The following is a 27,677-nucleotide window of genomic DNA, read 5'->3' as shown; positions in this document are numbered from 1 at the left end:
AAACCAATTTGACAATAAACTTCATATATTGAAAAAAAATTAAAAAATTAAAAAAAATAAAAATAGATGTAGCCCTTTGAGGGTCTCAGATGTATGTGAAAGTTTCAGTCCTGATTCTCAACCGTCTACACACCTAAAACCTTGTCTTCTGTCTCTATAAGGTTTTAAAATCTCAAGCCTGTTAGATATTGTGATTGAAAAATGCCCCCAGAGCATTGTGGCTTCTGTATCCACTTATTTCTTTTTTTCCCCACGTTTTTCTTCATTTTGGAATCCTTCATTCATATTTCCTTTATTTTGTTAAAAGACCAGCAGTGCAACCATTTATTTTGTGTGGTTTTTCTAGGAATTTTATATTAAGAAGTTTTATTATTGTTATTGTTATTTAGTCCACTGTATTGATTGTCCCCATTTAGTACATGAGAAACTAAGACCCTAAAAAGAAGTGAGTTGCCTAAGACAATATTGTTGGGTCAATAACTGAACGGGCACCAGATTCAACTTTTCCTGATTCCTAGTCCTGAGTTCTCTGGGCAAATGTGCCTCATCTACTCTTTTTACCCAAATGTTCTCTCATTTTTAGTCCTATGAGGATCTGGTTCAGCGTCTGGAGCCAGTTATAATGGAGCTAGAACGGCAGGAAAATGTACTGGTGATCTGCCACCAGGCTGTCATGCGGTGCCTCCTGGCCTACTTCTTGGATAAGAGCTCAGGTACCACTCTCCTCTCTGTTCCTGGCATAAGGAGCTGGGTATGATTTGGAACCCTTACACCAGCAGTCTGTGGTTTATACCTTAGTGGTTAAGAGCACAGTATCTAGAACAAAGATGCTTGAGTTCAAATTCTTGCTCTGTAACATAATAGATTTGGCAAATTACTTTAGCCTCTCTGGCCTCAATTTTCTCATCTGTAAAATGGGAAAATAATGATGAAGTTTAAATACATTAACATATGTAAAGAGCTGAGGGCAATTCGTGACACATAGTATGGGCTATATGTGTTAGCTGCTGCTATTAGTATTATTTTGAGCTAATGTTTTAAAAGCCAACATTAACAGTATGCATCAACATGAAAAAGCTGAGCCAGTTTTTCTATGAAGCATGCTGTCATCAGGTGGTAACAGGACTTTTTGTTGCCTAATGATCCTGATTATAGGTTTCTGTCTTTGTTGTGGGGATGGTTTCTCCCAAGATAGTGATATTTCCATTTTATTTTTTAAATATTTTCTTTTTAAAAATATATCTAGACATTATAATTTACAGAGTATCTATACACTGACAACATATGCTGGAATGCAAACTAGGGCAGAGAGCCTAGAAAGGGACCATTATGTTAACCTCGGGTGTGAGAGTCCATTTCTGATGTGGATGCTGAAGTATGGGCATCTCCAGGATACTCTGAGTATGTGAGGACATTGAAAAGTTATACTTGAAAGTTATATTGTGCAATGTCCTGCAGACTTGAATATTTTCTACTATGGTAGTTTCCAAATAAAGGGCACTTACAATATGAAGTCATCAAAAATCGAAACCTAGGGAACTTGAGAACTTGACATCGAACAAGTCATTTCCTCTGCCTGGTTCTCAGTCTCCTCACTGGAAACGTGATGAGGCTTGGGATGAGGGTTCTTGTGCTACTAGATTTCTGACAGCTTCCAATCTCCATTGCTTGGTACTGTCTTTGAGACCATGAGGCAAGCACTGTAACTCTGACTGTGCAGATGAGGAAATGGAGGCTTTGAGAGGTAAAGTGATTTACCCAAGATCATGGGGCTCAGAGGATCAGTGAGGAGTGTCAATCTCAGGTGCTTTCCAGAGGATTCCCAGTTAATAAATGCATAGATTTTCAGGGGGTGGGGTGGGGAGTGGTACATTCACCTGTCATTCTCACACTGCTTCACCCACTTCCTACCTGCTTTCATGCACAGGACATACCAGTTGTTCACAAAGGCCCTGGGAGTTGGGCCAGGCAGTGCTCGGGACATGCTTTACCCATATTACTTAGTGAGGAAACTTAAGGCCCAGAGAGATGATGTGACTCAGGAAGCAGACCCCCCCAGGAGCCTCATAGCTGGGGCATGCTCAGAGTACATTTGGTCCAATCCTGTCCTATGAGAGATGGGAACTCTGAAGGCTAGAGAAAGAAAAGGCTGGGCCAAGGTCAGTTGTCCAGGTGGTGGCAGAGCTAGGTCAGAGACCTCAAACAAGTCAGTCACTTCCCTTCTCTGAGTCCAGTTGTCATGTGTGCCATGTGTGTCATGTGTGTCATGTGTGCAGGGGAACAGTCACCCCTGCAGAGTATCAGCAAGGGTGGAATGAGATCTTGCACCAAATGCAACCAGAGGGCCCAGAGCCTGACAATGATGATGACAAAGATGAGGAGGAGCAGGATAGATGCCCAGGATATCACCAAACCTGATGCCTCAGGAGGCTAGGAGGGTGGTGGTGACCTTAAAAGACCAGGATCAACCTTGGGGGCAGGGAAGCCATGAGGGGTGGGGTTCTGGCTCAGTGAAGGGAGATGGGAAGTGGTAAGTGCTTGCTGGGTGAGTGAGAGTGACTGTCGTCGGAGAATAGTGGCAAATGAGGGTGTCATTCCCGTGACACTGTGAGCCCCTCCAAGGCAATGGTAGCTGGCTGCCGTGGGCAGAGCACGCATTTAGCCTCTGAGGGTCTTAGGTTCAAGTCCCAGTGCTGCCACTTTCTGAGAGTGACATAGGGCAAATGTCTTCCCTTTCAGAGGCTTAATGTCCTCATCCATTGAATTGGGCCTGATCAACTCCTCCTCTCAGGGATGTCTAATAAAACCTAGGCCCACATAAGAAATGGTACATGAATATTCAAAACAACTTTATGAACAATAGTCAACTGGAAACAAGTGAATCAAGAAATGCTTGTCCATCAACAAGTGTGAGAGGAATCAGAGAGCACAGTCCTGGGCCGGAGCAAAAAACTGTGGGAGCTGTGAAGGTGCATGTACACCTATCCAAGGGTCCTGGCACATAGCAAGGTCTCAGAAAACTTGCTGACATACATTTGTGTGCCTTCATTTAGAGGCCTGTGGAAAGCCTGGGGCTGGGGCAGGATAGAGGTCTGCCTTGGTCTCATGTTTGCCCTGTTAATGAGGAGATAAACCACTTCCCAGATGACCAGCCTGTCCCTCCTGGAGAACTCACAATCTGTCCACATTCCCCAGGGACCTCTTTTCTCCCTGTTCTAGAGGTCATCTCTCTGCATTCTTCGTCATTGCTCACCCTACTCTCAGCACTACCCACTGCAGAGTGTGGGGAGTGTGCCCTTGATGAAGCTGACCATAAGGAAGGGGTTGTGGCAGAAGAAGCCTGGGGAGGTGGTACCCTCCACACTACCCTGTCTCTGATGGCTGTTTTCTCCTCCTTTCTAGATGAGCTGCCATATCTCAAGTGTCCTTTGCACACAGTGCTTAAACTCACACCTGTGGCTTATGGTGAGTGCCCCTACCCTCATCTGAGGAAAGGCACATAGAGAGCATGAGCATACCTCCAGTGCATACCATTTGTACAGCAGAGACCTTGGGGAGGTTTCTTGGGTATGTAATTAGATGTCTTGGTGAAGGAAAGATTAGCAGTAATAAAATGAGAACAGGGAAGAACGGGGATGGCCTCTAAATCCAGGGCCTGGCCTCAACTTTCTCTGGCTCTATCAAGTATAGAGCACTAGCTGTAGAAGAGGTCCCCAAAGGGGACCAGAAGAATAAGTGTAGTTTGGGACCAAATTGAAGAAAGGGCTCAAAGATTGGCCTTGTCAGTTTAGACTATCTCTTGGGGCATTAGTTTTCTATGAAATATTCATGAGCAGGAGAGAGACAGAGACTTTACTATCTTCTAGGATGTGAGCAGGGCAAACAGCACACTGAAGCCCTGAGCAGGGTGCAATCCACAGAGATGGAGCTAAGGGGGGCTTCTACAGGCATTATGCTTCTTCTGCCAGCCCCAGACCCCAGTGATATCACTCTCCTTTTTCTTCAGGCTCCCAGAACTCCCTTGTGACCTTCCACACCTCTGGTGTTGCCATAATCATTTTGCCTCTAAATGAACTTTACCTGGGATTGATTGCCCCAAGGCAATGGCCCCAGAACTCTTCCACCACTTCAGCATTTAACACAGCTTAGAAGATCCACAGAACTCCATCATTATTATATACATTAGATTGCTGCCTCACAGACCACAAGAGTTGAGGGAGGCCCCAGAGATCATCTATTTTCATCTCCTTCCCATTCCCAGTTGAGCAACTGAGGCTCAGAGAACTCTAAGACTATCAGGGACAGGTGGGAGGACACCCCATTGACTCCTCTTAGACCTGGTGTCTTCCCCATATGTCACACAGCTGGTCTACATTCCCCTCCCTACAGCCCAGTCACAATCTGCACACAGTGTGGAGCTGGGGGTATGGGTGGTGATGGGCATGGGAGTGAATGACACCTTAGGAAAGACCTGTGCTTACCTTGGGGGCTTATGGATGGACTGGTTGTTCTTTTCTGAGGCTGCAAAGTGGAGTCCATCTACCTGAATGTGGAAGCTGTAAACACACACCGGGAGAAACCTGAGGTAGGTGAGGGATTCTATGGCCTAAGCTGGCACATAGTGAAAGCACCCACCTGCACAGAAAGACCACTCCAATCCCACATAGCTTGGATGTTTCATACCAACTGGTAGAATAACCAGCACCCAGAAATGCAGGAACCATGGCCCAGGCCTGAGGTGACTTGAAGATGAGGGACTAGAGCAACCTTTACCCAAAATACCTCAGGTTGAGATTCCCCAGAGGCTTGCCTGAGAAAAGGGTCAGGATCCACGCCTGGCTGAAATACAGGAGCCTGGGACAAGAGGGCAAGAGGCAGGGGTGGGTCTGGGGCTCCATAGTGGTATCTCCTTCCTATTAATCCTGGGCTCTCTTCCCCCAGAATGTGGACATCACCCGAGAACCTGAGGAAGCCCTGGACACTGTCCCTGCCCATTACTGAGCCCTTTCCAAGAAGTCAAACTGCCTTTGTCTCCACTGTTTCCCACCTTTAAGTGCTGCTTACCTTGCACTTCTCTTACCTCAAGACGCTGGACTTGGTCTTACTAGAAGACCCCTGCTTCTAGTGAAGAAGCCCTCAGCATCTCCAAAACAGGCCTCGATTTCCAGCTACAACCAAGGAGCTGTCTAGTTATGAATGAAGCTTTTTCTTTCTTAATTCCTAGTTCCTTATCAATAAAGCCTTCTCTTGCTGCCTACAAGGAAGGAGAGGAAGTCATTGTGAGACTTCTCCTACAAGATCTTCTTAAGATCTTATTTTGTGAAATGCCTCTGTTGCTGTGGGGTGTGGAATGGATGAGGGCTTCCTGGAGGGTAGGGTTCTGGGGTAGCGCTTCTAAAAGTGAGGGAGGATATAGGTCTCTGTGAGTACCTATGGGCCTTGTTCCTTGGTGGGCAGCATGGATGGGGACGTGATACCTTCATTCATACACTCAGAAGAATCTGTACCTAGACCATAGTGTTCCTCTCTTTTCCAACTCCTGCTGCCATCCTTAGTGATTTTCATGTTCATATAAATTATCCAAACAATACCCTGACCTCCAAGTCTCCTGACTCCCTCAACTCCAGTAATCATTTCCCCCTCAGCTACCCATTCCATAGACCTTGGCATCATCTAGACACCCCTCTCCCAGTATGACTTCTTAAATACAAGGATCCTGCTATCTGACCACTGGCCCCTAGTCCTTACAACTCTGTATCATCCATAGGATACCTAGCAGCATGCCTCCCACATAGGAGGCATGTGTGTAATATTTCTCGAATGAACGATATTTGTTCTTATGCTGCATCAAGAGTATAATCTTTTTATTCCTCCATTGTCTCCTAATCAACAAGTCCTCTTCCTCCTCCTTGTTCTTCCATTCCTAACCAGCTTGGATTCTATATTCCATTTCTTCAACCACTCTCTATGCACCTAGGTATTGGCAACCTAGTGGTGAAGAGACAGACTCGTATACTCACTGCTTTGATTCCTTTGTTCTTCCATCATAGCCTCCAGCAAGACCCAAACCTTGTATAATCCATATTACCTTTTTGGGGGGGGAGGATCTACCACTTGAAACAAACCTACATTTATTTGCTTCCACAGCCACCCTTAAATCCTATTCAAAGTCAAAGTCACCCTCTATTCTCTGGCACTCTATCTCATCCCACCTTCTCAGGCATGGGCTACTTCAGTCAATTGTTGACTGTTCCTTATCTATCTCTTGTCCTTTATTGGCTTTTATATGTCCTTTATACGTCTCTGCAACATACTCATATGTCTCTCTCCTATCTCAAGAAAACCCTCCCTTGCTCCCGTGTCTACCTCTAGTCTCACTCTATCTCTCCATTCCCATACAAATGTCTCAAAACTAATCTATATTTCCTTCCAGAACCCTCTCCCTCAAATTTCTGTTCTAGGATTTCCCCCTTTACATCTTTGCTCAAGCTATAATCCTCTTGCCTGCCATGCTTTCCCCAGGTCTTTATCCCATTGAAATCATACTTTCATTTTAGCCTAAAGCTGGAGCCCACCATCTCTGAAGAGCTATGCTGATATCTATTTCTTTTATGAACCTAAAATGTCACTCACAACAACCTAAGCACATTAAAAGACAGAAAAAACTCCAATTCATTTTGCAAATTTAATATAACTCCAATACCAAAATATGACAGCACACAAAAAGCAAACAATAAAGCAGGATCAGCAAGCAGATTTTTCATAGTGTTTCACCCTCAGCTGATTGATAATATCTGCTTATACTGCTGTATGGACAAAGATTCCAAGGATGTACCTTGGATCCACGGGAAGAACTGCTGCAATTAATTAGCATTATCTGTAAACCTGGGATCTGAAAACAAAACACCAAACAGAAGCACTTTTAGCAACAAATGTTTTCTCATACTTCCATCATTGTCCTCATCTCCCTACCCAACCCTCCCACTTCGGGGTTTCTTAAAATTTCCCAGCTATTATACACATTCCCATAGGCCATGCTGTGGAAATGTTGTAATTACCTGAAACTTCACTAGCCATAGAAGCTACAGGCAACAAGGCTGGTGGCTTCACCACCAAAGCCAGCACCATTTCTTGGTCCACTGCCAAAGCCATCACCACTGCTTGGTCCACTGTTGAAGCCAGAACCTGTGCTTGGTCCACTGCTGAAGCCAATGATAGAACTGGGTCCACCATTAAAGCTGGTGCTGATGCTAGGTTCACCAATAAAGCCAGTGCTGGTGTTGGAACCACTGCCAAAGCCAATGATGGTACTTGGTCCTCCATTGAAGCTGGTATTAGGCCCAGCACCAAAGCCATCACTGATGCTGAGGCCACCACTAAAGCCAGCACTGGTGCTAAGTGTGCTGCCAAAACCAGCATTGGTGCCCAGTACACCACCAAAGGCATCACTTGAGATCAGTCCACCACCAAAGCCAGCACTGTGCTCAGTCCACTACCGAAGATAGCACTGGTGCCTAGTCCACTACCAAAGCCAGCACTGGTGCTCAGTCCACCACTAAATCCAGCACTGGTGCTTAAGCCATTGCCAAAGATGAAACCGGCAGTGGTACTGGATCCATCACCAAAACTAGAGCTGGTAGCACCACTAAAGTAAGTGCTAGTGCTAGGAGGGCCACCAAAGCATAGGTTGGTGTTAGATACGCTGCCAAAGCAGAGGCTGGTGCTGGGAAGTCCACCAAAGCCAATGCTGGCACTGGGAGAAATGCTAAAGTCAGTAGTAGTGCTAAGTGCCCCACTGAAGTCTGTACTAGTGCTGAACACACCGCCAAAGCCAGACATGCTGTTAGGTGCACTGCTGAAGCTGGCATTAGTGCTAACAGCACTGCTAAAACCAGCACTGGTGTTGAGTGCATTGCCAAAGCCAACACTGGTGCTGAATGAACCACTAAACCTGGCACCAGTGCTGGGAGGACCACCAAAGCAAATGCTGGTACTTAGTGTACCGCCAAAGTCAGCACTGGTGCTGGAAGAGCTACCAAAGGAGACACTGGTGCTGAGTACTCCATGAAAACCAGTGCTGGTGCTAGGAGAGCCATCAAAGCAGATACTGGTACTAAGTGTGCCACCAAAGCTGACATCAGAGCTGGAAGTGCCACCAAAGCAGATACTAGTGCTGAGTGTGCCACCAAATCCAGTGCTGGTGCTGAGTGCACCACTAAAGACTGTGCTGGTTCTGGGTATAGTGCCAAAACTGCTACTGGTAATGAGTGCAGCACAGAAGCCAGCAGTGGTACTGAGTGTCCCTCCAAAGCCAGAGCTGACTCCACCACTGAAATTGGGACTGGTGCTGAGTGGGATACTGAAACTAGAGCTGATCCCACCACCAAAGCTGGCACTGGTACAAGGTGTGCCACCAAAGCTAATGCAGGTTTCACTGTTGAAACTAGGGCTGGTGCTGGCTGCACCACTGAAGCTAATGCTGGCTGCACCACTGAAACTAGTGCTAGTGCTGGGTGTGCCACTAAAGCAAATGCTGGCTGTACTGCTGAAGCTGGCACTGGTACTGGGTGTGCCACCAAAGTTAATGCCAGCTCTGCCACCAAAGCCACCACTGGGGCTGGTTGCATCACTGAAGCTAATATTAGCACTATTGCTAAAGGTAGCCCTGGTGCTAGCTCCTCTGCTGAAGTCGATGTTGGTGCTGGCATCTGCATATTCTTGGGCTATGGCCTCAATTTCAAATGAAAATCTGTTCCAGGACTGATCATCATCGCCTAACTCTTCCCTTGTTAGGCAGTCGATATCCATGTCATCCCAATTCCAGGACCCAGCCACAGCTTCCTCTCCAATCCCCATTTGGGCTCTTGCCTCAGCCCTGGCTTCAGCCTCAGCCTCAGCCACAGCTGCAGCTTGCACTTCCATCTCTACTGCCTCCCGGTACTGAGCAGCCCAGTCCTTGGGGTCTTTCTTCTGCACCTGAAATGGGGATGATAATCATTATGAGGATAATAACATTTGTAATTATATATTAAGTACATACTATGGGCTTTGTATAAAAGCAATAGTAGTATTTTTTTTTCCAATCATGGGTCAATCCTGATATCCATTTCAGCTCTGATAACTAAGGTGCTGTGTGTGATCTTGGACGAGTTAACCTCACGGAAAAGATGGAAAATGATAAAAGAGTAAGTTATGGATTGAATGTTTGTGTCCTCCTAAAATTCATATGTTAAAGCACCAGCCCCCAATGTGACTGTGTTTGGAGATTGGGCCTTTATGGAAGTAGAGGTCATAAATGAGGTCATAAAGGCGGGGCCCTACTCCAGTAGGATTAGTGTTTTTATAAAAAGAAGCTCTCTCTCTTGGGGCACCTGGGTGGCTCAGTCAGTCAAGCATCTGATTTTTTATTTCAGCTCAGGTCATGATCTCATAGTTCGTGGGATCAAGCCCTGTGTCAGTCTCTGTGCTGACTGCACAGGGCCTGCTTGGGATTCTCTCTCTCTCTCTCTCTCTCTCTCTCTCTCTCCCGCTCTCTCTCTCCTTCTCTGCCCCTCCCCCATTCGTGCTCTCTGTTTCTTAAAATAAATAAACATTTAAGAAAAGAGGAGGCTCTCTACCACATGAGAACACAGCAAGAAGACATTCATCTGCAAGCCGGAAAGAGGCTTCATCAGAAACTGACCCTGCTAGACCTTGATTTGGGACTTCCAGTCTCCAGAACTGTGAGAAAATAAATTTCTATTGTTTAAGTCACCCAGTCTGTAGTGTTTTGCTATGGCGGTGCAAGCAGACTAACACAAAGTATGAAAAAGGAATGAAACAATTAAACTTTATGTTCAGCAGCATTCTCAAACATCAATGAAGTTCCACATATGTTTGTATATGAACTGCAGGCTACCCTGTGCCTGACCATCCCTGCATGTAGCCTGCCCCAGCTGGGGGCATCCAGAACCCTTAATATAACAAGTCAGAATTCTCTCCTATTACCTTACATGCAAACTTGAGGACTTTCATCTTGCTAGTCTCATGGTAGGAGCGCAAGCCCCAGAAGAACTCATATTCAGGTGGTCTGCTGTTAGGGACCTTCTTGTACTCCAGGTACCTTGGAGAAAGGAAATGAAACTTGCTTCTAACCAAGCAAATCTGCTGTGTAACCACTGGGCACTAGATGGCAACCTCTTTGAAACAAATACTAAACTCAGCTCCTGGAGAAGGATTTCTAAGACCCTTCTTCCCCAGACTCACTCCCAAACCTAGTTCATGATCTTGGCCTCTAATATTGAGTCATTTCCCATTGGCTCTGTGCAAAACAGTCACTTGATGCTTCAGAGAAGGAATGTATAGGGCATGGTGTCACAGGAAGGCCAAAGTATCTTGCCACCTGTGAGGAGTAAACCCAAGTTCCTGTTGGGTGTGTTGTAAACAGAGGAGCCATTCTTCAGGCACCCTGCTCTGAGCACACCCCAAAGCAAGGGTCTTGTCTTTGGTCTAGCCCAGTCCTGGAATTGTCCACTTATAGGAATGGTGGACAGAACTCAGTTCTAGGGCATAGGATGCTCTTATTACATCTAAAGCTAGTATAATAAAATGGCTGATAAAGCAATTTATTAACCAAGCCAGCACACTCAGAACATGTCAGGGCCAAACAAAGCCCCCAAATACCACTTACTTCTGCTTCACAAACTCGTCTGTGATGAGCTTCCTCACTTCCCCAAAAAGTGAGTGTCTCACCCTGACAATGGGAAAAATAACCCATAAACAGAGATGAAAACTTCCCAAATGAGAGCAGAGGCATTTCTCAACATGGAAGAGACCTCTCTAGCACATGCAGCAGTCCCAATGAAGCTGGGCGAGTATTGAACACATGGTCGCTGGAAGCAAGAAATTGAGGCCAGATGGTTCTTTGTCAGGGGTGCCCCTGAAGTTCTATCTTATATCTCAGCTTAGAATGACATAGCAATTACATAGGGAGAATGAACTCCAGGGAACTCAGGACCATTTCATCATCCACCCACGTCAGAACCCTGGACCCTCTACCCAGTCCAGCACCCTTGCCCACTCCACCAGACCACCAGACTGATGAATTCCTGGGATTCCTCTCTTGTCAAAGGACAACATGGACATCAAGCACTGAAAGAGCCCAATCATACCCAGGGCGCAGCCCCAGCTTGCGCAGCACCTCCCAGATGACAGCTGCAAGGGGAGGCAAGAGGAGACAGGGACAGAAAATGAACATGTGGAATTCCAACTGTGGCCACCCATTCAGCTGCATGCTCAGCCACTCACCCTCACTGGCCTTGTTGCCATTCATAAAAATGACACTCAGAATCACCATGAGAAGACCTAGTTTGGGTGTGTCCTTGGTCCTAGGGGAATAACAGGGTAGAGACAAGGTTTATGTCTAGCAGCTATCTGCAAATAACACACCAGTCAGTTCACTAAGCTAGCCTCTCCCAGATTCCTCAGACATGAGAGAAATCTGCCCAGTCTATGCTTCAAGCTCTATGTGACCCTGGGCAAGGCACTTAGACTCTTGAGCCCCAGTCTCCTATTCAGTAAAATGGGAGAATCCAATCTTCCCCTGCCTCAGGTTGCTAATAAGATGGAAGAATGCTTGTTAAACTGGTACAACCCAGGTACCCAGCCAACGTGAGTCCCTTCTTTTTCTCCCAGATCCTTATGCTCCAAGAGAATTCTAGGAACGGCCCCAGTGATGGCCCCTGTCCTTTAAGAATCATGATTCACCTACCCTAAGAAACCCTCCTTTGAGAATCACTCTACCAAAGCCAGTAGGAAGAGACAAGCAATGACAGGTCTACTTTCCTGGGAAGCTTCTGAAGAAACAGAAAACCTGACAGTAGGAATGCACTGCTTCAGGCTTCTACACCTTCATTTAATCATAATCAAGCACCACTACTGTGTGCAGGGCTCCAACTGGGTGTAGGAGCTGGAACGGGGGCTTTTTCAGCCCTGTCTTCCTGCCTCTCCAAGGAGATATGGGGAGAGATGACAGGGATGGGATAGGGCCATAGACAGAAGCAGAGCCTCCCTCCCATCCCAGCCCTTTCCCAGCTTACGTTCCCAGTATGCCTGCAGAGGATTCCTGAGTGCTGATCAGAATATACAAGCTAATTTGCTTATCAATTTCCTTCAGATTGACTCGAAACATCTGCCAAGTAAAAGAATAGCCTGTGAGATCACAAAATTCAGCCTAGGCATCAATGATCTTCTTGAGCATCCCACACTTCCCTGTGTAGAGTTTCAAGTGTGTGTGCAAAATCAGTGAGATAATGCACGCAAAGCACTTAGCTAAGTTGTCACCACTACAGCAAGCAGGTAAGAAATGTACTATTATTATCAGCATCACCTTTGTAATTAGTGGGGATCTAGGGATACAGAGAATGGGGAATGAAAGGGAAAGGTGAGCATCTGAAATACATTACAGGACATGTCTAGCAGCAGACAGGACTAAATTGGGAGGCTTGGGTCCTAGCTGTGCTTTTACCACTGACTTGCTGTGTAACCCTGGGCTAGTCTATGTTCCCACTTAGGCCACTGTCTGCCTACATGGACAGTGATGGGGTTGGATTAGTGAGTCTCTGTGGTCTATCCCGGAAGGGACATGTATGTCTTTGTTTGATTCAAGGCTTCCCCATTACGCCCATCCCCCAGGGCTGCCCCTTCACCTTCTCCAGAGCGTAGCTTGCTCGTTCAATGATCTCTGGAAAATATTCATCATATTCTTTGATGACATCCTTCAGCATGTCTGTAAGAAGGGAAAGGTAGGAGCAGCTGGGCTAAGCAGGGGCCACAGAGCCGCAGCCCTTTTGACAACCTGTGGGCTCAGTGCAGTTTGAGTTCTGAACTATGTTAACAGGAGATGCCAGCCATGGCACAGTGTAAGAAGGGAAGAGGAGGACATATGAGAGAATGAGGAGCTATAAAGTAAATGGTTACCCCAGGGCATGGGAAAGATGAGAATCAACAGGAGATTTCAGGGAGGAGGGTTGGTATGACTCTACCTGAGCGCTTGATGGGGATCTTTGTCTGGTCCTTAACCAACAGGTATTTCACCAACTTATTTGCCTGGGAGAAGAGGAATACATGGGGAGATCTCAATATGTTTTTATAAAACTTAGAAGAATGACAGAAAAGAAGAAAGGTGAAAAAAAGAAGAGACTGGACAGCATTGGAGTCTTACCCTTTCTTGCAAAAGAGCCACATCTCGGGTGGCAGAGGCCTCCAGCCCCATGGGACCAACCTGTAATTATCACCACCTCTCTCATCCCCATTCAGATGCTTGGACTACATCATCAGAAAGAAGGAAGGTCCAGAGTCACCATGTGAAAGAGACAGCTCTGTATCCTTATCCTACCTTCTCCTAAAAATCCCCTAAACCCTCCCTGTAATGGGTCTTGACCTTACAATTGGCGACCCTGAGTCCCAGATTTGTCTTTCACTGTCTTCCAGGCAGGAGTTTCATTTCCCTATCAGGACAGAAGCCACCCAAGGGCAGGACCTGGGATTCCTCCTCTTCGTCAGCCACCACTGACTGGACAAGTCACTTCACCTCTCTGAAACTCAGCTTTCTTATCTGTAACACTGTATCTGTGATCCCCAGATAGCAAAAGTTACTTTCAAAACATAAAGATACAACCTATATGACTGTACCCAAGACAAAGCTTGCCTCATGGTAACTATTATGAAAATACAAGTTGAATTATATCCAGGTTGTAGCTAAGTGTATGGATGTATTATTTCCCCACCAATCTATGAACCGTCAGGGAGCAGGAACTATATCACATTCTTCTCAGCATCTCTCACAGCCTATCTGAACACAGGTACTGGCTCAGACTAAAAAGTCTCAGTAAACTTTTATAGAACAAATGAACAAACTAGGAGGATAGGAATGGGAAAGAAATGAAAAATTAAGGGTGGTAACATCAGAGATCTCACCTTTTGTTTCCTCTTGCCCCGGGTCCTGGTTGTAGGCTCCAGACTCAAGTGAGCCAGGTAGTCATCTGCCAGGGCCTGGACAGCAGCAGCAACCTGAGTCTCAAGGGCATTTTTGTTGGTCCTAAAGGTGGCCATCTTGGCCTGGGCCCCTTGGTCAACAATTTTAGTCTGGCTTTCAGCTATCTGGGCCTTAGTGGCAGACTTATGAGCCCTGGACCCTCTCCTGACCTGGAGGGTGGCTGCTAGGGCTTGGTTTGTGACCATTTGAATGGCAGGTGGAACCTCAGAGGCCTCATAGGCAGAATTTGGGCCTTTAATGGCAGTCTTCTTGCCCTTGAATTTTTTGGGCCAGATAGCTGCTGCTGTGGCCTCAATCTGCCTGGTAGCTGTCTCAGTGGCATTTAGGGCCTCTAGAAATTCAGTGTCAGTATGTATGCCCTTAACAGTTGCCTTCTTGGCTTTGGAAGCTTTATTAGTTCTAATGCAGGCTGCTGTGGCATGAGTAGTAGCTGCCTCATTAGTAATTCTGCCTTGGGTAATAGCTGTGTGGGTGGTGGTTAAAGCCAGTGAGATATCAGTAGCACTAGTTATAGCCTTATCAGCAGCCTTCTTAGCTTTGGAAGCTTTCTTGGGCTTAGTGGGGGCTATCAAGGCCTGGGAATTGGCTGACTCAATGGTAATTGGAGCCTGGATAGCCTTCAGGATGTCTGGTAGGTTGAGGGCCTGTAAGGGTGTCTTGATCTGTGCAGTAACACTCTCATTGCCAGTTAGAGATTGGAAGACTTGGTCTGCCTAAGCCATAACACTCTTTGTCTTATTGGCTTTCATAGGCTGAGCAGTGACTGAAGAAGCCTGAGTATTGGCTGCTTCAGTGGTAGCTTCAGCCTGGTTGATCTGGGGGATGGCAGGCAGGTTTAAAGCCTGCAAAGTTACTTTAGGCTTGATAGTGGTAATCACAGTCTGTAGGGGCAGCAGGTATGGTCTTAGTAATAGCCTTACTAGAGGACTTCTTGGTCTTGCTTTTCTTAGGCTGGTTGGCAACTGGTGGGTCCATGGCCAGAGGGTCCTTGGTTGCCGCCAAGAGGGTATGCATCAGCAAGACTCTATCTTCTTCTGTCGTCCCAGTCTGTATATCTGGAGGGAAGTGAAGCCCCAGGCTCCCAGGGGGAAGCAGAGGGCCCTACACACTTAGGATTACGATCTACTGAGCCATCTGGCCTCCCTACAGCCCACCCTTTCCACGAAGGCCTCCCCTTCCTCTGCGCTGTGATTGAAGGGGAGGGTGAGGGAAGAGAAAGGGAGCAGGAGATAGAGTAAAACAGGTTTTCCTCTCCTCCTCCTTCCCCTGGTAGGGGGAGGGCTGTGACAGGTTAGGCAGGAAATTCTTCAACTATAGAGTGGCAGGGGGCTCAAGAGCAATAAATGAACTCAGTACGGGACAGATGGACTGGTGAGAATGTACAGAGACCTCACCTGGAATGGGAGTATCCTATAACCGTAGTCATTTCTCCTATCCATTTTCTGAAAGGCCGAGTAACAGCTGAGCCTGAGGGGAAGGGGTCTGAGTTAGGGAAGAATGAGAAGAGGGAGATTCACCCGACTTCCTGCCTATCCTGAAGGAAGGGGGAATCTCATCTAACTTTGGACCCCAAACCCTTCAATCACTGGGTTCTCATACCTAGAAACCCAGACCACCTATCCAAACCCTAGCTCCTTTTGCCTCCAAGAAACTGCAAGTCAGTTATACAGCCCCGCCCCTTTAGCTTACACACGCCCCCTACTGCAACTAAATAGTGCGCATGCGCACCAACTGGTGCGGGGTGGGAAGAGTAGTATGTATTCATGCCTTCATGCACATGCGCTTTGGTGGACTGGACAGTCAGACCACCTCAATCCCACAGACACCCCCTCCTCTCAGAGCAGCAGAACATGTCGGCCAGCCTAACTGCATCATATTTCAGTCCAAACAATCCCCCAACACCAGCCCGCTCCCTCCCTGCAGGACTACTTTGCACCGCCCCTTCCCCAACACAGCCCACCTCCTCTTTGTGGAATAGACACGCACCCGCCCCTTCCTGATATGCCCCCTCCCCCCTTCCTGCAGTATTTCTCCACACCTCCTCTTTCCCTATTACGCCCCTTCCCTTCTCTCTGTAGTATGTCCCTGCACCTCCCCTTCCCCCAAACCGCACCGACACTTCCACGTTTACAAGTGACTGGTTCGCCCTTTCTGCGACATGGATACCCCACCCACACATCCAACGACATTACGCTATAGTGTATTCCTTGTTCCCGAATACTACCAGGTTCTATCCCTTCCCATTTCAAACCACAATCAACCAGGTCCTAGCCCCTCTTTCTGCCCGTCTGAGTTAGGTCGTTTTAGCTATTCAAAATAGATTTTGCCCCTCATTTCTGGGTCCTGATCACTACTTCGGTGGCCCAAACCGGATCCTGTCCCCTTTCGCCAGCCTACTAGAGTCCTGCCATAGCTTATCTCCCTCCCGACTCGGGTGCTACTTCTTTTTCTACTGCCTGAACCATGGATTGATCTTTCTGCAGTCCGAACCGGGTCTGCATCCCTCCTTTCTGCGGCTTGAACAGATTCCAGATCCCTCCATTAATAAGGCCCAAAAGGGATTCTGCCCCCTCTATCTCCCTTATGAATAGGATCCAGGCACCTCTGAACCGGACCACTTTAATGTGGTTAGTTTCCAAACCCGTAGCAGGTTTTCTTCAAGGCTTAGGGTGTGTGGAGTCAAATACATTGAAGCCACAGCCCACAGGCCCCCGCAGGGTCTTCACTAAAGCTGGGCACCTTAGCTCACCTTGTGCTCTGGAGTCCAGAAGGCGTCCGCTCTCTCCAAGCCTCTCCTTAGGTCTGAGCCTGTCAGCTTCCCCTCCCCAGCCGGAAGTGGTCCTGCTTTTTTCCACCTCCAGAGGGGTCTCATTCCTTGCCTGTCAACCTCCTCCCTTACTCACTACTTTCAACTTTCCATGCTCCTCGGTGTAGTCGCTTTTCTGCATACTACCTCCAATTCAGCTATCGCTGTCTCCTGTTCTCCATTTGATTTCTCTATCCCCCACTCTGTATCCCCATTCTTATTTGACTTCTCTGTTCCCCCTAAGAGGACTGTGCTTCTTTGAGCTCCCATACCAACCCTTCCTACAGCACGCCCCCCCCCCATGCCAACACTAATTACAGAGTGTGTTGTTGTAGTGTGTGTCTGGGTCTCTCACCCTGGGAGCTGTTCTGGGGCCAGAGGTCTAGGTCATATTCATTTCCTTCTCAAGTATGACCAGATTAAAACATTTAGAGTCTCTAAACACTAAAAAATAGGGTGTCCCACATCATATGCAATTCAGAATAAAAACAGTAAGGGTAAGAAAGCTTACCAACGTTTTTAAATTTATCCCTGATGACTATATTGATGCTTTCAAAGAATATCAACTTATCTGAAAAGCTTTATTGGGACCATGTTCTCCCTTTACAGGTGCACTAAGCAAGTACTTAGACTCTCTCTCTCTTGTGAAATGGAGTACTGCTCCTCAGCAAAGAGTTCTTGGGCTTTTATTTATTCATTCAATCATTAATTATATGTTGAGCACACAGCTGTGTCAAGGTGCTTGTTGGATGTGGGCAAAGACAAGTAAGATAGGATAGTTATACACACACACACACACACACAATGGAGTATTACTCGACAATCAAAAAGAATGAAATCTTGCCATTTGCAACTAGGTGGACAGAACTAGAGGGTATTATGCTAAGCAAAATTAGTCAGAGAAAGACAAATATCATATAACTTCACTCATAGGAGAACTTTAAGGTACAAAACAGATGAACATAAGAGAAGGGAAGCAAAAATAATATAAAATCAGGGATGGGGACAAAAACATAAGAGACTCTTAAATATGGAGAACAAACAGAGGGTTAATGGAGGGGTTGTGGGTGGGGGAATGGGCTAAATGGATAAGGGGCACTAAGGAATCTACTGCTGAAATCATTGTTGCAGTATATGCTAACTAACTTGGATGTGAATTAAAAAAATGAATTAAATAAAAATTTTAAAAAATTATAGTAGCTGTCTTCAAAGATCTCAAATCTATTCTTTTTTTCTAAATATTTTAATTAATTTGCTTTGTTACATTTTTAGTTTAATTCTAGTTAGTTAACATATAGTGTGATATTAACTTCAGGTGTATAATGTAGTGATTCAACACTTCCATACATCACCATGAGCTCGTCACAAGTGCATTCCTCAATCCCCATCACTTCTTTTTTTTTTAATTTTTTATTTTATTTATTTATTTTTTTAATATATGAAATTTATTGTCAAATTGGTTTCCATACAACACCCAGTGCTCATCCCAAAAGGTGCCCTCCTCAATACCCATCACCCACCCTCTCCTCCCTCCCACCCCCCATCACTTCTTTAACCAATCCCTTCACCAACCTCCTCTATGGTAACTATCAGTTTGTTCTCTATAATTAAGAGTCTGTTTCTTGATTTCTCTCTGTCTCTCTCTGTCTCTGTCTGTCTCTCTCTCTCTCCTCTCTTATTTTTTTTTACCTTTGTTTGTTTTGTTTCTTAAATAGCACATATGAGTGAGGTCATATGGTGTTTGTTTTTCTCTGTGTTATTTCACTTAGTATTACATTCTCTAGATACGTCCATGTCAATGCAAATGGCAAGATTTCATTCTTTTTATGGATGAATAATATTCCATCTTCTTTATCCACATCTTCTTTATCCATGGACACTTAGGCTGCTTTCATATGTTCCCTATTGTAAATAATGCTACTATAAACATAGGGGTGCATGTATCCCTTTGAATTAGTGTTTTTTGTATTCTTTGGGTAAATGCCCATTAGTACAATTGTTGGATTGTAAGGTAGCTCTATTTTTAACTTTTTGAGGAACCTTCATACAGTTTTCCACAGTGGCTATACCAGTTTGCATTCCCACCAACAGTGCACTAGTGTTCCCTTTTCTCCACATCCTCACCATAACCTGTTGTTTCTTGTGTTGTAGGTTTTAGCCATTCTAACAGATATGAGGTGATAACCACTGTAGTGTTGATTTGCATTTCACCCATGATATGTGATGACGAGCATCTCTTTATGTGTCTGTTGGCCATCTATATGTCATTTTTGGAGAAATGTCTATTCATGTCTTCTACCCAATTTTTAATTGGATTATTTGGTGTTTTGGGGGGGAGGGTGTTGAGTGGTATAAGTTCCTTGTATAGTTTAGATACTAACCCTCTATCTGATACGTCATTTGCAAGTGTCTTCTCCCATTCTGCACGTTGCCTGGTAGTTTTGTTGACTGTTTCTTTCACTGTGCAGAAACTTCTTATTTTCATGTAGTCCCAATAGTTTGTTTTTGCTTTTGTTTCCCTCACCTCAGGAGACATATCTATTAAGATGTTCCTATGGTCAATGTTAAAGAAGTTACTGCCTGTGTTCTCTTCTATGATTATTATTATTTCAGGTATCAGATTCAGGTCTTTAATCCATTTTGAATTTAGTTTTCTATCTGATGTAAGAAAGTGATCCAGTTTCATTTTTTTGCATGTTACCCTCCAACCATTTGTTGAAGAGACTGTCTTTTTGCCATTGGATATTCTTTCCTGCTTTGCTGAAGATTAATTGACTATACTTGCGGGTTCATTTGTGGATTTTCTATTCTGTTTCATTGATCTATGTGTCTGTTTTTGTGCCAGTACCATACTGTTTTGATCACTACAGCTTTGTAATATAACTTGAGGTTGGGAATTGTGATGCCTCCAGATTTTCTATTCCTTTTTAAGATTACTTTGGCTATTCAGGGTCTTTTGTGGTTCACTATGAATTTTAGGATGCTTTGATCTAGTTCAGTGAAAAATGCTGTTGGATTTTATTTTTTTAAATGTTATTTTTGTTTTTTATTTTGTTTTTTATTATTTTTTAAATATGAAATTTATTGAAAAATTGGTTTCCATACAACACCCAGTGCTCATCCCAAAAGGTGCCCTCCTCAATACCCGTCACCCACCCTCCCCTCCCTCCCACCCCCCATCAACCCTCAGTTTCTTCTCAGTTTTTAAGTCTCTTATGCTTTGGAACCCTTCCACTCTAACCTCTTTTTTTTTTCCTTCCCCTCCCCCATGGGTTTCTGTTAAGTTTCTCAGGATCCACACAAGAGTGAAACCATATGGTATCTGTCTTTCTCTGTATGGTTTATTTCACTTAGCATCACACTCTCCAGTTCCATCCATGTTGCTACAAAGGGCCATATTTCATTCTTTCTCATTGCCACGTAGTACTCCATTGTGTATATAAACCACAATTTCTTTATCCATTCATCACTTGATGGACATTTAGGCTCTTTCCATAATTTGGCTATTGTTGAGAGTGCTACTATAAACATTGGGGTACAAGTGCCCCTATGCATCAGTACTCCTGTATCCCTTGGGTGAATTCCTAGCAGTGCTATTGCTGGGTCATAGAGTAGGTCTATTTGTAATTTTTTGAGGAACCTCCACACTGTTTTCCAGAGCGGCTGCACCAATTTGCATTCCCACCAACAGTGCAAGAGGGTTCCCATTACTCCACATCCTCGCCAGCATCTATAGTCTCCTGATGTGTTCATTTTGGCCACTCTGACTGGCATGAGGTGATATCAGTGTGGTTTTGACTTGTATTTCCCTAATGAGGAGCGACTTTGAGCATCCTTTCATGTGCCTGTTGGCCATCCGGATGTCTTCTTTAGAGAAGTGTCTATTCATGTTTTCTGCTTCATTTCTTTGTTTTTCGGGTGTGGAGTTTGGTGAGCTCCTTGTAGATTTTGGATACTAGCCCTTTGTCTGATATGTCATTTGCAAATATCTTTTCCCATTCCGTTGGTTGTCTTTTAGTTTTGTTGGTTCTTTCCTTTGCTGTGAAGAAGCTTGTTGTCTTCATAAGGTCCCAGTAGTTCATTTTTGCTTTTAATTCCCTTGCCTTTGGGGATGTGTCAAGCAAGAAATTGCTACGGCTGAGGTCAGAGAGGTATTCTCCTGCTTTCCCCTCTAGGGTTTTGATGGTTTCCTGTCTCACATTCAGGTCCTTTATCCATTTTGAGTTTATTTTTGTGAATGGTGTGAGAAAGTGGTCTAGTTTCATCCTTCTGCATGTTGCTGTCCAGTTCTACCAGCACCATTCGTTAAAGAGACTGTCTTTTTTCCATTGGATCTTCTTTCCTGCTTTGTCAAAGATGAATTGGCCATACATTTGTGGGTCTAGTTCTGAGGTTTCTATTCTATTCCATTGGTCTATGTGTCTGTTTTTGTGCCAATACCACTCTGTCTTGATGATTACAGTTTTGTAGTAGAGGCTAAAGTCTGGGATTGTGATGCCTCCTGCTTTGGTCTTCTTCTTCAAAATTACTTTGGCTATTCTGGGCCTTTTGTGTTTCCATATGAATTTTAGGATTGCTTGTTATAGCTTTGAGAAGAATGCTGGTGCAATTTTGATTGGGATTGCATTGAATGTGTAGATAGCTTTGGGTAGTATTGACATTTTGACAATATTTATTCTTCCAATCCATGAGCACGGAATGTTTTTCCATTTCTTTATATCTTTAGAGAAGGTTTTTTTAATGTTTATTTTTGAGAGACAGAGAGAGAGACAGAGCACAAGTGGGGGAGGGACAGAAGGAGAGGGAGATGCAGAATCTGAAGCAGGCTCCAGGCTCTGAGCTGTCAGCACAGACTGATGCAAGGCTCAAACCCATGAACCATGAGATAACCTGGGCTGAAGTCAGATGCTTAACCTACTGAGCCACCACTCCCTGTTGGGAGTTTTTTGATTCCTAACTTAATATCTTTGTTGGTTATCAGTCTGTTCAAATTTACTAGTTTCTCCTCTTTCATTTTTGGTAACTTATATGTTTCTAAGAATTTATCCATTTCTTCCAGGTTGCCCAGTTTGGTGGCATATAGTTTTTCATAATATTCTCTTATAATTTTGTATTTCTGTGATGTTGGTTATTTCTCCTCTCGCATTTGTGACTTTATTTATTTGAGTCTTTTCTCTTTTTTTCTTCTGGCTAGAGGTTTATTTATTTTTTATATTTTTTCAAAGAACCAGCTCCTGGTTTCATTGATCTGTTTTATTTTTTTATTTTCTATAGCATTAATTTCTGCTCTAATCTTTATTATTTACTTCCTTCTGCTGCTTTCAGATTTTATTTGTTGTTCCTTTTCTAGCTCTGTTAGGTGTAAGGTTAGTTGTTTATTTGAGATTTTTCTTGCTTCTTGAGGTAAGCCTGTATGACTGTATACTTCCCTTCTAAAACCACTTTCACTGCATTCCAGATGTTTTGGACCATTGTGTTTTTATTTTCATTTCAAATTTCATTTTATTTATTCTTATATATCTTTGTTGACCCATTCATTGTTTAATAGTATGTTATTTAACTTCCATGTGTTTGTGGTCTTTCTAGATTTTTTCTTGTGGTTGACTTATAATTTCATAGTGTTGTGGTCAGAAGAGAGTCACGGTATAACTTCAATATTCTTGAATTTCTTGAGGCTTCTTTTGTGGGCTAATATGCAATCTATTCTGGGGAATGTTCCATGCACAGAAGAAAAGAATGTGTATTTGCTGTTTTAGGATGGAATGTTCTGAATACATCTGTTAAGTACATCTTTTCTAATGTGTCTTTCAAAGCCATGGATTGTTTCCTTGTTCATTTTCTGTTTAGATGATTTCTATATTGATGTAAGTGGAATGTTAAAGTCCCTTACTATTATTGTATTCTTATTGATTAGTTTCTTTATGTTTGTTATTAACTGTTTTATGTATTTGATCACTTCTACGTTGGGTGAGTAAATATTTATAATTGTTATATATTCTTTTTGGATTGTACCCTTTATGATTATATTGTGTCTTTTTTGGTCTCTTATTACAGTCTTTTAAAGTCTGCTTAGTTTGTGAATGGAGCTAGAATGTATTATATATATACTAAGTGAAATAAGTCAATCAGAGAAAGACATATACCATATGATTTCATTCATATGTGGAATTTAGGAAACAAGACAGATAAACACATGGGGGGAGGAAAAAAGAGAGGGAAACAAAACACAAGAGACTCTTAACAGTAGAGAACAAACTGAGGGTTGATGGAGGGGGTTGATGGGTAGGAGATGAGCTAGATGGGTGATGGGTATTAAGGAGGGCACTGGTTGGAATGAGCACTGGGTGTTGTATATAAGTGATAAATCACTCAATTCTACTCCTGAAACCAATATTGCATTGTATATTAACTAAAATTTGAATTTAAGAAACACCTCTTTAGTTTGTTATAAGTATTGCTGCCTTAGCTTTCTTTTGACATACATTTGCATAATAAATATTTTTCCATACCCTCACTTTTTTTTCTCATTAAACTTTTGCTTTAATGGGTCTCAAAATTCTGTGACAGATTTTTGATCAAATTTGTTTCCATTAAAAAGTACTGATTTTAAAAACTAATAAAACTGCCACACACACACACACACAAACAAATGGTCCACAAAACATTCTCCTTTCCTTCTGAAGGTTTTACGATGCATTATCATTAACCAGTCTTTTACTATTAAACTTAAACTGCCAATTCACACAAACAGTTCTGAGACTGTTCTTCCACCAGTGATTAAGACTGGGGTGGCAGGTATTGGGGATAATATTCATTTAGCCTTCTGAGCTTTCTCGGCAGACTTGGTGACCTTACCAGCTCCAGCTGCCTTCTTGTCCACTGCTTTGATGACACCCACAGCAACCGTCTGTCTCATGTCACGAACAGCAAAACGGCCCAGTGGAGGGTAGTCAGAGAAGCTCTCAACACACATGGGCTTGCCAGGAACCATATCAATGATGGCAGCATCGCCAGATTTCTAGAACTTGGGACTATCTTCCAGCTTTTTTCCAGAATGACGGTCAATCTTCTCCTTCAGCTCAGCGAACTTGCAGGAGATGTGAGCTGTGTGACAGTCCAGCACAGGTGCCTATCCAGCACTGATTTGGCCTGGATGGTTCAGGATAATCATCTGAGCTGTAAAGCCAGCTGCTTCCATTGGTGGGTCATTTTTGCCATCACCAGCCACATTGCCACGACTAACATCTTTGACAGATACGTTCTTGACATTGAAGCCCACATTGTCCCCAGGTAGAGCCTCACTCAAAGCTTCATGGTGCATTTCAACAGACTTTACTTCAGTTATAACATTGACTGGAGCAAAAGTGACCTCCATGCCTGGCTTAAGAACACCGGTCTCCACTCAGCCCACAGGGACAGTACCAATACCACTAATTTTGTAGACATCCTGGAGGGGCAGACGCAAGGGCTTGTCAGTTGGACGAATAGATGGCAGAATGCAATCCAGAGCTTCAAGCAGTGTGGTTCCACTGGCATTGCCATGTTTACGGTGACTTTCCATCCCTTGAACCAAGGCATGTTAGCACTTGGCTCCAGCATGTTGTCACTATTCCAACCAGAAATTGGCACAAATGCTACTGTGTTGGGGTTTTAGCCAATTTTCTAAATGTAGGTGCTGACTTCCTTAACGATTTCCTCGTATCTCTTCTGTCTGTAGGGTGGCTCAGTGGAATCCATTTTGTTAATCCATAAGTTGTTTTACACCCAGTGTGTAAGCCAGAAGGGCATGCTCACGGGTCTGCCCATTCTTGGAGATACCTACTTCAAATTCACCAACACCAGCAGCAACGATCAGGACAGCACAGTCAGCCTGAGATGTGCCTGTAATCATATTTTTTGTAAAGTCTCTGTGTCCTGGGGCATCAATGATGGTCACATAGTACTTGCTGGTCTCGAATTTCCACAGGGAGATATCAATGGTGATACCATGTTCACGTCTGGCTTTCAGTTTATCCAAGACCCAGGCATACTTGAAGGAACGCTTTCCATCTCATCAGCCTCCTTCTCAAATTTTTTGATAGTTTTTGTCGATCCCACCACATTTGTAGATCAGATGACCAGTAGTGGTAGACTTGCCTGAATCTACGTGTACAATGACGACGATGTTGGTATGAGTCTTTTCCTTTCCAATTTTGGTTTAGGTTTAGCGGTGGCTTTCATGACACCTGTGTTCTAGTGGCAAACCCGTTGTGAAAAATCTCCATGCCCTCACTTTTAATGCATGTCTTTAGGTCTGAAATGAGTTTCTTGTAGACAGCATATAGATGGGTCTTGTTTTTATCTTGTTTTACATTCAGAACAATTATTGATAGACATGTATTTATTACCATTTTATTATTTTTTGGCGATTGTTTCTGAAGAAATCTCTGATTCTTCCTTGTCTTTCCCTTTTTCATGTTTTGCTGATTTTCTTTAGTGATATATTTGAATTTATTTCTCTTTATCCTTTGCATATTTATTAGTGGGTTTTTATATATAGTTACCATTAGGTTTTTATATAACCTCTTCTGCATATAACCATCTCTATTAACTTGGTTATTTAAGTTTGAACCCATTCTTTATTCCTTCCTGCCCACATTTTAGATGCATGTCTTTATATTTTATATCCTTTTATTTTGTGAGTTCCTTGATTATTTTTTACAGAAATATTCCATTTAGATTTTATGTTTCCTACATCTTTTTTTTGAAATTTATTTATTTAAATTCAAGCTAGTTAACATACAGTGCAGTATTGGTTTCAGGAGTAGAACCCAGTGATTCATTACTTATATATGTAAATGCTTATTCCAACAAGTGCCTTCCTTAATGCCTATAACCCATTTAGCCCATCCCCTTACCCACTTCTCCAGCAACCCTGTTTTTTCTCTGTATTTAAGAGTCTTTTATGGTTTGCCTCCCTCACTCTTTTTATCTTATTTTTGCTTCCCTTCCCCTATGTTCATCTGTTGTGTTTCTTAAATTCCACATATGAGTGAAATCATCTGATACTTGTCTTTCTCTGCCTGACTTATTTTGCTTAGCATAATAATCTAGTTCCATCCATGTTGTTGCAAATAGCAAGATTTTATTCTTTTTGATTGCTGAGTAGTATTCCACTGTATGTATATATATATATATATATATATATATATATATATATATATATAGTATACTATATATGTATAGTATGTATATATATAGTATCTGTGCATATAGTATAGTATATATATATGTATATATATATGTACATACTATATGTACTATATATGTATATATAGTATACTATATATATAGTATTGGTTATTGTTGATAATGCTGCTATAAACATCGGGGTGCACATGCCCCTCAAATCAACATTTTTGTATCTTTTGGTTAAATACCTAGTAGGGCAATTGCTGGGTTGTAGGGTAGTTCTATTTTTAATTTTTTGTGTTTCCTACATTTACTGTCACTTTTGATTTATCCTTTCCACTCAAAATATCCCTTCTAATATTTCTTGCAGGCATAGTTTAGTGGTCATGACATCCTTCAGTTTTTGCTTGTCTGGGTAACTCTTTATCTCTCCTTATATTCTGAATGATAGCTTTACTGGATAGGGTATTCTTGGCTGCAGACATTTCCTATTCAAGCACTCTCTTCAGGCTTGTAAAGATTCTGCTAAAAAATCTCCCAGTATCCTCATGGGCTTTCCCTTGGAAGCTACTGGCCTTCTCTTGCAGCTTTTAGAGTTTTTCTTTATAACCAAATGTTACCAATTTAATTAAAATGTCTGGTTGTCAGTCTGCTTTTGTTAGTTTTGATTGTACTTCTCTGTGACTCCTGGATCTGGATATCTGTTTCCTTCCCCAGAGTAGGGAAATTTTCAACTATTATTTCCTCAAATAAATGTTCTGTCCCCCTTTCTTTGTCTTCTTCTTCTGAGACTCCTATAATACAAATGTTATTATGTTTGATGGAATCACTGAGTTCCCTAGCCTACTCTCATTTTGCACAATTTTGTTCTCACTATTTTGTTCAGCTTATTTTCCATACTCTGTCTTCTAAGTACTAATTTTTTTCTTAGCGTGTTCTACCATACTTTCATTCCATCAAGTGTGGTTCTCATTTTGTTTCCTTGTTGATTTTCTGTTTAGATGATCTTCCCATTGATGTAGGTGGGGTGTTAAAGACTCTTACTATTATTATATTACTATCAATTAGTTCCTTTATATTAGTTACTGAATGATTTATATATTTGGGTATTTCCAGTTGGATTCTTAAATATTTATAATTGCCATAAATTTTTGTTGGATCATCCCCTTTAGGATTGTACAGTGCCCTTTTTTAAATATACATTATTATCAAGTTGACTAACATATAGTGTATACAGTGTGCTCTTGGCTTTGGGTGTAGATTCCCGTGATTTATCCACTTACATACATCATCCAGTGCTCATCGCAACAAGTGCACTCTTCAATGCCCATCACCCATTTTCCCCTCTCCCCCACCCCCATCTCCCCTCATTTTGTTCTCTGTATTTAAGAGTCTCTTGTGGATTGCCTCCATCCCTCTCTGTTTGTAACAATTTTCCCTTTCCCTTCCCACATGCTCTTAAGTTTCTCAAGTTCCACATATAAATGAAAACATATATCTGTCCTTCCCTGACTGACTTATTTCACTTAGCATAATACCGTCCAGTTCCATCCATGTTGCTGCATTTGGCAGGTTTTCATTCTTTCGCATTCCCAAGTAGTATCCCATTGTATATATAAACCACATCTTCTTTATCCATTCATCAGTTCATGGACATTTATGCTC

At 43.2% G+C, this 27,677-nt stretch overlaps 2 protein-coding genes, 1 non-coding gene and 1 pseudogene across 9 annotated transcripts in view; 1 reads left to right on the top strand and 3 right to left on the bottom strand.

Annotated features, from left to right (window-relative positions):
• Nucleotides 1-5,260, top strand: part of PFKFB1 (6-phosphofructo-2-kinase/fructose-2,6-biphosphatase 1) — a 136,041-nt gene extending 130,781 nt beyond the window's left edge. For 6 of the 7 annotated variants that reach the window (XM_027053469.2, XM_027053471.2, XM_027053470.2 and 3 more), the window contains 4 exons: nt 584-713; nt 3,403-3,465; nt 4,521-4,585; nt 4,942-5,260. In XM_027053469.2, the coding sequence (XP_026909270.1) occupies nt 584-713; nt 3,403-3,465; nt 4,521-4,585; nt 4,942-5,001 (318 nt within the window). In that variant the 3' untranslated portion in view covers nt 5,002-5,260. The remainder of the gene's footprint in view (nt 1-583; nt 714-3,402; nt 3,466-4,520; nt 4,586-4,941) is intronic. The other variant, XM_053202367.1, reaches the window with a different exon arrangement.
• Nucleotides 5,261-6,033: 773 nt separating this feature from the next.
• LOC106986438 (trophinin) lies at nt 6,034-16,983 on the bottom strand. Its single transcript, XM_053201644.1, is given in 14 exon segments — nt 6,034-7,479; nt 7,482-8,976; nt 9,988-10,102; nt 10,670-10,732; nt 11,151-11,193; nt 11,287-11,366; nt 12,078-12,169; nt 12,687-12,766; nt 13,023-13,086; nt 13,202-13,227; nt 13,230-13,305; nt 13,957-14,920; nt 14,922-15,136; nt 16,939-16,983. Coding segments are annotated over 14 exon segments (3,768 nt in total). The 3' UTR covers nt 6,034-7,069.
• On the bottom strand, nt 10,337-10,465 carry LOC113597437 (small nucleolar RNA SNORA11). Its single transcript, XR_003418206.1, has one exon. It is a non-coding gene; the product is annotated as a small nucleolar RNA SNORA11 (small nucleolar RNA).
• A 6,373-nt stretch (nt 16,984-23,356) lies between the features above and the next one.
• Nucleotides 23,357-25,032, bottom strand: LOC106986514 (elongation factor 1-alpha 1-like; annotated as a pseudogene).
• Nucleotides 25,033-27,677: the final 2,645 nt, after the last annotated feature.

The sequence above is a fragment of the Acinonyx jubatus genome, chromosome X (assembly GCF_027475565.1).
Source record: "Acinonyx jubatus isolate Ajub_Pintada_27869175 chromosome X, VMU_Ajub_asm_v1.0, whole genome shotgun sequence".
NCBI classification, from domain to species: Eukaryota; Metazoa; Chordata; class Mammalia; order Carnivora; family Felidae; genus Acinonyx; species Acinonyx jubatus.
This window is presented reverse-complemented; position numbering and strand designations above follow the sequence as displayed.